Below are 11,915 nucleotides of genomic sequence, written 5' to 3'. Positions count from 1 at the left end.
TGGGGATTGAACTCAGGGCTCCTACATACAAAGCATGGGTGAGAGCAATAGTACAGCAAATAGAACGTTTTCCCGACATGTGGCCAACCAGGGTTCAGTCCCTGGCACCCCGTATGGTCGCCTGAGCCAATCAGCTGCGTGTGGGCTAAAAACAAATCAACAAAAGAATGCATGCACCTTAACCATTTATAATCTCTCTGGCTGACCCCACTTTTCTGGTCTTGATAAGAAGGACACATACTCTTCTTTAGTCTTTGTAGTTTGTGGTTTGTTTGTTTATGTGCAGGTGTCATACCCAGCAGTGTTCAGGGATTACTCTTAGCTCCGTGCTCAAGAGTAATAGTGGATGCCCCCCCCCCAAAAAAAAAAGAAGTATGGTGTATTTTTGGTGGGTTTGGGGCACCATATTAGGTGTAGGGGATTGAACTGGGACTAGGTGAATGCAAGGTTACTTACCCACTATACTATCTCTTTGGCCCAGGTAAAAGACATATTGTAAAGATTCTTGGAAGAGGTTTGAACAGACTTAGGAGGGGAGTGTTGGGAGGAACCTGGGGACTTCGGTGCTGGGAAATGTCGGAACATTTTCTGACTAAAACCCAATCATGAACAACTTTGTAACTGTATATCTCACTGTGATTCATTTAAAAAAATAAATTAATTAAGATATAAAAAAAACAGATCCAGGAAAGGAAGTCTAGCTGCTAAATAAATAAAACCTAAAAAATCTGGAGCTGGAGAAATAGCATGAAAGGTAGGGCATTTGCCTTGCACACAGTTGACCTGGGTTTGATTCCTATATGGTCCCCCTGAGCACTGCCAGGAGTAATACTTGAGTGTATGAGCCTGTGCATCTCCAGGTGTGACCCAAAAAGCAAAACAACAACAACAACAACAAAAACCCTAAAATATCCCTCTTTAGGAACATTGTCTGACAGAAACCTGATCATGAACAACTTTGTAATTGTTAATTGTGTATCTCACAGTGATTTAATAAAAAACAAACAAAAAAACCCAACATTAGATCAAACCTCTCTTCACACTTAAAGAAATAGGGGGACATAAGAGGAAAAACTATATTCCCATATGTACATAGTCCCATGAGGGTGAGACTGGGTGCAATCTGCAGTCTGCTGAACTTTGGTTCTATCTACTTTTCATGTTGTCACACTCCCTTTTGATCTTCCACACACACACACACACACACACACACACACCCCAGCAGTACCACCACTTTTCAACCATCATTTGTAAGTATGTGACCTGCAAATAGCTTTGGAGACACAGTTTGAGAATCAGCTGGGCCAGATTCAGACTTTCATGGGCCCCAGTCTTGAAGTGTGGTCATCCATGGACGAGCAATGTTGGCACCAGCTCGGGCTTTGCACCACAGCTCAGTTTTCTAAGCCCCGATTCTGAAAAGTGACCACTCACGAATGAACAGTATTACCACCAGTTCCCAGAATGTCACTCCCAGAGGAACACAAGAATGGCAATGCTGTTAGAAGTTAGAGGCTGCTATTTCCACAAGAGGAACTGTTCTGTTCTTGACTTACATTGAATGTTTATTTGGAGTGGCTGGGGGAGAGTGTGTGCAAGAAGAGACCAGAAGACAACATGGGGGAGTAGATTGAAGTCTTTGGGATTGCCCCTGGAGGGAACCTAGTCAATGGTTAAGGGGCACCGTGGGAACCCCTTTATGCCTCCAGCACTGATGAGACTGTATGGAGAATAGGAGAAAAAGGTCAGGCTGAGGAAAAGACTCCATGTTAGGGGAGTCTCTGACTCTAGGTTGAGGTATTCAATGATCTTTTTGTTGTTATTTGCTTTTTTTTTTGCCACATCTGGCAGTGCTCCAGGCTTCTCTGCATTCAGGGATCACTCTGAATGGGGCTCAGGGGACCATATGTGGTGCCAGGGATTAAACCAGGGTCAGCCAAATGCAAGTCAAGTGCCCTTCCCACTGTACTAGCTGTCAGGTAGTCTCTGGCCTTTTGGCTATTCCCAGGACTCCCCTATTTTGTAGGTATTGCAGAAAGGCAGCCAGACTGCTGCAAAAGGGCAAGAAAAAGACATATTTCATAGACAGAACATTTTCTGAGGAGCTGGGAACATTCAGTGATAGAATGCATGCTTTGCATGAGTGAAGCCCTGGGTTTGGTTCCTGGAACTAACCAACCATCCAACAAAACCAAAACAAACAAAAAGTAGTATCTGCAGCTGAGAATGAGACTGAGAGCAAGATGGGAGACATAAACCTAGGACAGGAGGATGACAAACTGGTAAATGGAAGCCTCAACCTTAATATCCTTGGTGTTTCCCAAGTGGGTGGCCCGATCTTTCAGGATGCTCTAGAACCATGGTGGGGAGGGAAGCAGTCATCTCTTGTACTGTTTGGGGGTGACTTCTGTTTGTTGCTTAAAGAAGATAGATTTTCAGAGGGATGCTGAGAGATTTTTTTTTTTTTTCGGAAAAGGGGAAGGTAGGCCAGATTCCTGATCCCTTTGAAAATGAGTCGAAGGCAACAATGCCCCAGGGTTGCCACCCTCAAACGCCTCCTCTGGCTCCTGAACGACCATGATCCCAGAGGCACACAAACCAATCTCAGAACCCAGGGGCTTTTGGCATTAATTCCTCTAGGCTTATTACTAAAATATCAGAAATCTGAATTCGCGTGGCCGCTATTGCAGCCACACATCATATGCTCTTCATAATCAGCAATAGAAAACAAATGATCTAATGTTGAATGTGACCAGCGGGGAGAGAGAGAGAGAGAGAGAGAGAGAGCGAGAGAGAGAGAGAGAGAGAGAGAGAGAGTAAAGTGGAAATCTGCCACACAGGCGGGGGGGTGGGTAGAAGGGGGGTTATACTGGGGTTCTTGGTGGTGGAAAATGTGCACTGGTGAAGAGACGGGTGTTTGATCAGTGTATGACCGACTGAGACTTGAACTGAAAGGCTCTGTGACTGTTCTCACGGTGATTCAATAAACACAGTAACAACAAGTCTCATGATGGAGACGTTACTGGGTCCGCTTGAGCAAAATAAATTTAAAAAAAAAAAGAAGAAAGGTTTTGTGACTGTTCCCATAGTGATTCAATAAATAAACTAAAAAAAAAAAGAAGAAAAGAAAAGAAAATGAGTCGAAGGCAAGCCTTAGCACCAAGCTCCCAGCCAAACACCACAGGGTTTCATGGGCAGCATAGTGGTTAGGCCACATTCTCAAAATATCCTCTTTTTGCTCCCTTCTGTGGTAGTATTAGAAATCTAACACCCCCTCATCCTTCTCCAGAGCTCTATCTCTGGGTTTAGAAAGGTTTTAGGGGGTCTGGAGTGATAGAACAGCTAGTAGGATGTTTGCCTTGCATGCGGCTGACCCAGATTGAATCCCCAGCACCCCATATGATCCCTTGAGTCTGCCAGGAATGATCCCTGAGCTCTATCAATGTGTCCCTTTTTGTTTTCAAGTATTCCTCTAATGGGAAAAATATCCCTGGGGAGGGCAACAATGATAGCGAATCAGAGTGAAAATCAGATGGAATCAGACTCACAGCACAGTCAAGAGGAGCTGAGCTACCTACACCCGGTTAAGATCTGAAGATAAACTCTGGAGTGCTCTTGCTTTCGCCCAAATTCAGTACTCCCTGACATCCAAGAGGCCTTATTTGGACAGCCTTGGCTCCCGAATAGTGAGCCTGTATACAGCCACAGTCTGGCAGAGAGGCTCCTCAGGATGCTAGGGGTCTGAGGGGCAGGACAGGTGGGTAGCATCTCCCAGTGTGTTTCAAACTCAGGTTGAGACTCCAACTCTCTAACCCCAAAGTCCCAACCTTGAAGTCTGAACTTCGACCTGTGACACAAGCAGTGCCTTGGCGTCATTAGATATCAACCTGGAACTAGAACCTGTGCCTGATTCATCCAGGAAGCTGAATCCAGGCAAAACAAACATAGCTAAACAGTTCCTGCCAGCCTAACCAGCGCTGTGAGAGGTTGTTTGGCAAACAGACAGTAACTGTTTGCTTTGTCCTCCAGATTCCTGCATTCCTTTCACTCTGCCTGTCTCTGGGTTGGGAGTTTTCTGGGGCTTTTCCCGCTAATATGAGAAAGCGTTTTTATTTTTTAAGACCTTTTTCCCTCCCCCTCTGTGAAAGTAATTCCTGAGAAGGAGATGTGGCATTCAAAGGAATACAGTAGGAACCGATAGAGGAGTTCAGCCGTTTCTAGGAGGGAAGACAGAAGAGGGAACTGATATGGATTGGGGATTAGATGGAACAAAGGGTAGAGATTTCTGGGTCTCCTGCATCTTTCTGCCCCTCCTCCCGGTCCCCTGGGGAGCCACCTGTTCCATAGTTTAGTTCTCAAACTCCAGCTTAAACTCACTTTTTTCTTTCATGGTGAGTTTATTGTTTGGGGCACTAATTGGTGGACACCCATGACCATTTCATCTGGCTTCAAGTCCCCTCCCTCCCGGCTTTCTAATAAGAACGCGAAATAGCGTGGGAATCCCCCAGCAGAGGAAGCAACGGTGCGGCTTTAAGAGGAAGGGCGGGGGGACGAGGGCTCTGACTCAGACAAGCCTGCCATTGGCTGCTGGAGGGGATCCCACCGCCGGGATTGGCCGCGGCAGAGCCCGCCTCCTCCTGCGATTGGCTCCGACAGAGCGATATAAGGCGCTGGCTCGGCCTCCCGTTCCGCTGGAGCGAGCCGGCTGGGCATCGTGCAGAGGCGGCCGCCCCGCCGCTCCTGGCGCAGTCCGCACGCCTCCGACTCGGGTTCAAGTCTCGCAGGTGCTGCAGCCATGAAGGAGAGACGGGCCCCGCAGCCGGTCGTCGCCAGGTGTAAGCTGGTCCTGGTGGGGGATGTGCAGTGCGGGAAGACGGCGATGTTACAGGTGTTGGCCAAGGACTGCTACCCGGAGGTGAGCGCCACCGCCCGCCCGCCGCTCCTCTCCCCTGCCGGCCCGGGGCGCACCCCCGCCCGCCCGCCCGCCCGCCCGGGGAAGCGTCTCCCTCCCGAGCCCCGGCCGCGGGCTGGCTGGAGGAGCGCCTTCCCCCGAGACCTGTTCCACTTCTGCCCGCCAGCCTGGCTCCTCCTCGCAGCTTCCCCAGAAGCCCCAATCAGATGCCCTCCTCGCTCTCGGGAGAGGGGACGGGGACACCCGAGAGGATGGGGTTTCTTCTTGACGCAGTACCTGCTGGGCCCCTGTCCTCCTCCCAAGTCGGTCCTCGCAGGCCTGCAGGGATCAGGGGCTCGCAGGGAGAAGATCCAGGCTAGACTTGGTCTGTGGCTCTGAAACTGGGTGACCCCCCACCCTCCAGATCTGGGGGGGGGGCGAAAGGAATGCAAGTGTATCCCCACACACCTAGTTGCTGGGGGGCTGCACCCTGGCTGGAAGTCGGTCTTGGTCCCCGTTGACTCATGTGACTTCCCTGCCCCAAGCATCCCCCCTCCGCTGCTGCCACGTTCGCCTCTCACTAGACCGAGTGGCCCAGTGGGTAGCCAGCAGCAGCTGAGGGTTAAGAGGGGGCCGGTGGGGCTGAGTACTTCCTGTCTCCTTTCAGACCTATGTGCCCACGGTGTTTGAGAACTACACAGCCTGCTTGGAGACGGAGGATCAAAGAGTGGAGCTTAGCCTCTGGGACACCTCAGGTAAGAGTCCTGGCTCCAGACACCCCCCCCCCCCACACACACACACCCCAGTAGTCCCAGACCTCTCCTGGTCTGATGCAGCTGCTTTTAGAAACACTTTCCCCCTTGACTGGGGAGAAGGACTATGAGAAGGACCAAAGAAGGGGACCTGAAATTTCCTTGGCTGGGACTAGAGAAGGGGCTGGGTCAACTCAGTCTACTGACTGGTCGAGTAGTACAGAGTGGCTGAGCCCAAGAAGTCACCAATTTCTCTGCCTCTAGCTCCATCTCCCAGAGAGCTGGGATGGGGAGGCGAATGAACCCACGAATACTAATGGGATGGGGGGAGTCAGAGAAGGTGCCTCCATTTCCATTCCTGGCCACCCGACATGCTCCCCACCCCACCCCCCGAATTGATTGCCCAGAGAATTGCCACATGAGAGGACAGAGACACGATTGCTGGAGGCAGCTGTTTTGAGGGAGGGTTGTTCGGCTCAGTTTTCTCTCCTGTATCCTAACTCCACCGCCGCTGTGCTCTGCTGCAGCCGGGCTCCACTCGTCACATGCTGCGGCTCAGAGGCTCAGCGATGCATCGCCCATGTTTTGGAGGTTGGGGAGATGGCTTCATATAGCGCACTTCCATCGTGGGTGGGAGTGGCAGGGGATATGTTGGCTCCAACCATTGCCCCTCACCCCCAGCTCCCCATACTGGATCGCAGCAGAAGATGCCCTGTCTTTCTGGAATGTGGAAAGCAACGTATTTCCCCAGCCTTTCAGCCTAACCCCTACAGGCTAAACTGACCTCGGCTTTGATTCTGGCTCCCTTCTGTGACCCCTTTTCCCCCAATCATGATCAGAGATTGGCCTTAGAGTGATGATTAAGGAATAAAGACTAGGAATCGGAGAAAGAAAAGAAAAACCCACTCCTCTCCAAAAAAAAAAAATATGATATTCAGGCTGTTTAAAGAGGAGCTGAAAATCACAGGGGCTCCTGACACGTATAACAAAAATGCCAGCCTGCCCCTCCGAAGAATGGTGCCTCCCACGATTCAGTTTTGAAAAGACGGGAATGGGTCAGGGAAATGGATAAGCAGAGAACGAGACTTCTCTTTCTCCCCCCACCACAGCCAAGCCCAAAACCCAAGCCCAAATTCCTCAACCTGGTATGTCTTCCACTGCGGTCCGGCGGTTGGGAGGCGGCTCTGGTTCCCGGGCTGTGCCATGCTGGCTCGGCTGCCTGGAATGCAGCGTGGCTTGCATGACTTATGGTTTTTCGCCCGCTCGCTCGCTCCATCCTGCCTACCTTTCCATCTTCGCAGAATCTTCCTGCAGCTGCGCTCTCTTTTCCCTCCCCTGCCCCCAAATGCCACCACCCCACTACTTCCCCCACCCCCACCCCCACCCTCATCAGAATGCAGCCCTGAAATCCCAACCCAGATTGCTGAAAACCAGCAAGGGTGGTCTCTGTTCCCCACGTTGCATTCCATCCCCCCCATCTTAAAGGACACAGGTTCTCAGTACCCCACAAACTCCCTCTTTCAAAGTAGGTGCGTATAAGGAGGAGGAAGTGGTCAGGGGGATGTGGGGGGGCTTCCCCACCCCCAGGGCTTTCATTCTTCACTTGTATGCTTTAGGGGCGGAGAGGAGAGGGAGGGCCTGGAGCCCCGGCCCCCTTGGTGATGCGCAGTGACAGTGTTCTCTGTTCCCTGGCGCTGCAGAGCTGAGGCTGAGACCCCACCTCAGGGAGGGGATGGGGGCGGGCCGCAATCCTAACTCCCCTTTTCTCCTTTTTTTTACAACCAACCCCCCCCCAGCTTGGATTCCCCCCAGTTTCCATGGTGATTGCAATGAAGGGAGAGGGGCTGCTTGCTATTCTGAGCACGAATTGTCTGGGTTCCAAATCTGCTACTGTTTCTTCTCTGGGCTGGCACGGGGGGTGGGGGGGTCCAGGCTTGCCCCGGTATTCACTCAGGTGGACCACCTGGGTCTGCCCTGATCACGCCCCTCCTGAGAAAGGGCACAGTGAAGCCTTGTGATCCCTAGGTACTGGCGCTGCTGTCTTTAAGTGCCTCCGATGATCTTAGCATGATCTTAGGCGGATGGGGCAACAGCTTCCCTTTCACCCATTTCAGTGTAAGCCCATTTGCGGGGGAGGAGGAGGACCCCAAATCCCTGTCAGCTCTTCCCGTTCTGACCCCTAGGAAGAGAAGCATACCGCCAGTTATGTAACAGGCAGGTCTGATTCTTCCTTGGGAAGCCCCTGGAGCAGAAGCAGGGAGCAGAGGTTGGGTGAGCAGGGGAGGAGGCGCCTTCCTCTGGCATAGTGTGACCTTAAATTAATCCTGATGGGCACCCACAAAGCGACCACCCCCTTATTTTGCCTAGTTTCCCCTTTTTGAGACTAAGGAAGATGGTCTTCTTGGACTGCTGCCTGGTAGGGGGGGTCGATCCCAGGCTGCAGCATCTCCCCCTGGGAAGTGGGGCGACCAGTCTAAGGGACCCACACTTCTGTTCTCTGGGGTCTTTGGAGGCATTCGCAATAGCTCACCACCAGCTCTTTTTTCCTTCTGCCAGGATCTCCCTACTATGACAATGTGCGTCCACTCTGCTACAGCGACTCGGATGCGGTATTACTGTGCTTTGATATCAGCCGTCCGGAGACAGTGGACAGTGCACTCAAGAAGGTAGGGGTGGGTAAATGCTATGATATTTCATAGCCTAAGAACAAAAGGAGTCCCGGGACCTTGCCTTCATAGCCCCCTGGGTAACAGGAAGAAACGGGCTGGGCAAGGAAGAACTGACCCAAGGCCAGACCACTAGCTTGGTTCTGAGACTGGCATTCAGCTCCCCTGTCCACTCTGCTCCTGCCCTTCCACTCTCCTGTTCGGCTCTGCCAGAAACCAGAGAGAGAGAGAGAGAGAGAGAGAGAGGCATTGAAGATTCAGGAAGTCGAGGCTTGAGAGTCCGATAACCCTTTGACACCCAGATGTCACTCCCTACTGAGTCCCAGGATGCCTTGTGCATCTAGCCCTGTTTTCCAGAAAGCTCTGGGATTATTTCCTTGGCTGCTTCTTGTCATTCTGGTCTTGCACAGCTCATTGGACTGGGTTAGGGTCCAGATCCCGGCTGGTCTGCTTGGCAGAGACTGGAAGGAGACTTGCCCTGTGTCTCTGGTGGCTGTGTGGTTGAGCAGCCTCTTGGGCAGCATTCCTGTGGCCCCAGAAGCCTTGTGTGCAGGAAGATGATGTAATTAGTGCAGTGGTGGCGTTATGAGTCAGAGCAGTACTGGCAGGCAAGAAGTTGGATGTTGTGTTCTCCTGGTACCTGTCAGTCTGACTCTCCTTCCTTTTCTTTTCTTCTTGTACGGTTCTTCAGTGGAGGACGGAAATCCTGGATTATTGTCCCAGTACCCGTGTTTTGCTTATTGGATGCAAGACAGATCTACGAACAGACCTGAGTACTCTGATGGAGCTATCCCACCAGAAACAGGCACCGATCTCCTATGAACAGGTGTGTGTGTGTGTGTGTGTGTGTGTGTGTGTGTGTATGTAGGGGGGCTGGTTTCTGGGTATGGGCTGGGCAAGGCTCTCGGCAGACTTGACATGTGACCCTTGGTGGGTAGGGGATGTTTTGGGCACAGCTGTCATCAGCAAACTGATTACCAGGCTAGAGGTGGTAGGTTCCCGTTTGCTCTGATTTATGCTATTGGTTGACAGGTGAGCTGTTCCCACCTGTGCCCCCCCCCCCCCCCCATATTGCTTTCTGTGGATCCTCTGCATTAGAACCTCCAGAGGAGAATCATCAGGATTCTTGATTCCAAACCTAGAGTCACTGGGATGAAGAGCAGAGCTACATTTTAATGGAGTCCCTGAGTGGTGTCTTATGCTTATGGGAGTCTTTTAAACCCATGCGACACATTTGAGTCAACTGGGGAGCTCTTAAAATACTGATGCTGGGGCTGGTGCGATAGCACAGCGGGTCGGATGTTTGCCTTGCATGCGGCCGACTTGGGTTCGAATCCCAGCATTCCATATGGTCCCCTGAGCACCGCCAGGAGTAATTCCTGAGTACAGAGCCAGGAGTAACCCCTGAGCATTGCCGGGAATGACCCAAAAAGAAAAAAAAATACTGATGCTTTGGGGACTGGAGCGATAGCCCAGCGGGTAGGGCATTTGCCTTGCATGCGGCCGACTCAACCGATCCAGGTTCGATTCCTCCGCCCCTCTCTGAGAGCCTGGCAAGCTACCGAGAGCAGAGAGTATCTCGCCCGCATAACGTATTTGATATGCCAAACACAGTAACAAGAAGTCTCACAATGGAGACGTTCCTGGGCCCGCTCAAGCAAATTGATGAGTAACGGGAGGACAGTGCTACTGATGCTTTGGGTCAGAGACATGGCTCAATGGGCTGAGCATACACTCCACATGCAGGAGATCTGGGTTTGATCCCTGGCACCACATAGTCCCCAAGCACTGCTGAGAGTGACCGCCCCCCGCCCCCCCCCCCACACACACACCAGGCATTGAGCCAGTAACAGACTCTGAGCACTACTGGGTGTGGTCCCCAAACAAGTAAGACTTCCCCTGCAGAAAATAATTAGCAGAGGGTGATGCTGGGTCCCATTTGGAGTATCCCTGGGGAGTGACCCTAAACAAACAAAGGTGTGTTGTTAAGACGTTTTGGAGGGTTGCACTAATGACCTGACTGCTCCCCCATCCCCCTGTAGGGCTGTGCGATAGCCAAGCAGCTGGGTGCGGAAATTTACCTGGAAGGCTCAGCTTTTACCTCAGAAAAGAGCGTCCACAGCATCTTCCGGACGGCGTCCATGGTGTGTCTGAATAAGCCCAGCCCGGTGCCCCAAAGGAGCCCAGTGCGAAGCCTCTCCAAGCGGCTGCTCCACCTCCCTAGTCGATCTGAACTCATCTCTTCCACCTTCAAGAAGGAGAAAGCCAAAAGCTGTTCCATCATGTGAAGTGGGGGCCGGAGGGGAAGGCCACCTCCCACCTCCTCCCGCGGGGAGTGGAGGCACGGGGAGGGGGAGGAGGAGACCGTTTAAGACACTGGACTTGAGTTTTTCAGATGGCCACAGTGAGGGCTTGGAAGGAGACAGGAGTGGGACAAGGAAGGCGCCAGGCCCGGCTCGAAGAGCTAACGCCGAGAAGGAACCATCACACCCCACGCCAGGCGCTAGGTGGTGGAGGGGTCAGCTGCCCCTGTGCCCCCTACTCTGGAGGAAGGGAAGGTGTGGGGGGACGGAGGCCTGCAGGAACCTCACCTTCAGCGTCACGCCTCTTCCACACAGCGTTTGCACACGGGCCCCGGGACTTGAAGGACCCGGACCCCTTTCTTCCCCAGCGGGATGGCGAGTGGGGAAGCCCACAGGCATCTCCCCTGGGCGCGGAGCCCGGCGATTCACCGTGGAAAGCAGCCGGGCAGGAGCTGGCCAGAGCTTGTGGCAAGGAAAGTCCATCTCTGCACAACCCATGCCTCATGGAGCGGTGATGTCACGCATCTCCATGCTTCTCGCCTGAGTCCCAGGTCCACGCGAGATGGCCAGAACCCCGTCTCTCGTGTGTGGGGGGTAGTGGTGCCTCGGGGGGTAGGGCTGAGCAGGGGTCACCAGGCTTTTCTGCCCCTTAGGCAGTACGAATGGCGTTTGTTTTATAGACTCTTGTCTTTGGAATGGGGGAGTATTTCAATCTGTTATATGTTCTGTGTTTAAAGAAGAAAAACTATTTATTAATGAAAAATATAATGCATATAAAGCTCACTGCTTCTTTGATCATTTCTTTGGGTGGAGGTGGGGGGTTGAGCTATGCCTGGCTGTGCTCAGGGCGTATTTCTGGATCTGTGCTCAGGAATCACTCCTGGCAGTGCTTGGGGGACCATATGGGGTGCCTGGGATCGACCCCTAGTTTGACCATGTGCAAGGCAAATTCCCTATCCCCTGTACTACAACGCAGGCCCCAGCTCACTGTTTCTTAGATTTTTTTTCTGTTTCCTTTGAGGGGAAAATAGCCCTGTGGCACTTAGAGGAGACTGCAGCAGGGCTGCCCCGCCACTTCCCCACACCTCCAACAGGGGTCTCCTCCTACCCCGGCCCTGTCTTTGTCCCCAACTCCAACCAAGTCCGACTCAGCCAGTGAAGATGTCCTTAGCCCTAACATAGGTTTCTCTCAACCTTGGAACTAGTGATATATATATATTTTTTAGATTTACAAATTTTTGTGCTTGGATTTCAATTATACAATGATCAAATACTCATCCCTCCACCAGTGCCCATTTTCCAC

General features: G+C 52.2%; 1 protein-coding gene across 1 annotated transcript; it reads left to right on the top strand.

Moving 5' to 3' along the window:
* Positions 1-4,774: 4,774 nt before the first annotated feature.
* RND1 (Rho family GTPase 1) lies at positions 4,775-11,391 on the top strand. Its single transcript, XM_056120139.1, has 5 exons — positions 4,775-4,915; positions 5,559-5,646; positions 8,200-8,309; positions 9,001-9,135; positions 10,352-11,391. The coding sequence occupies exons 1-5, from the start codon at positions 4,796-4,798 to the stop codon at positions 10,595-10,597; spliced, it is 699 nt and encodes a 232-aa protein (XP_055976114.1). The 5' UTR covers positions 4,775-4,795; the 3' UTR covers positions 10,598-11,391.
* The last annotated feature ends 524 nt before the right edge of the window (positions 11,392-11,915 follow it).

This window comes from Sorex fumeus, unplaced genomic scaffold (genome assembly GCF_029834395.1).
Source record: "Sorex fumeus unplaced genomic scaffold, SorFum_2.1 ptg000042l, whole genome shotgun sequence".
NCBI lineage: Eukaryota > Metazoa > Chordata > Mammalia > Eulipotyphla > Soricidae > Sorex > Sorex fumeus.
This window is presented reverse-complemented; position numbering and strand designations above follow the sequence as displayed.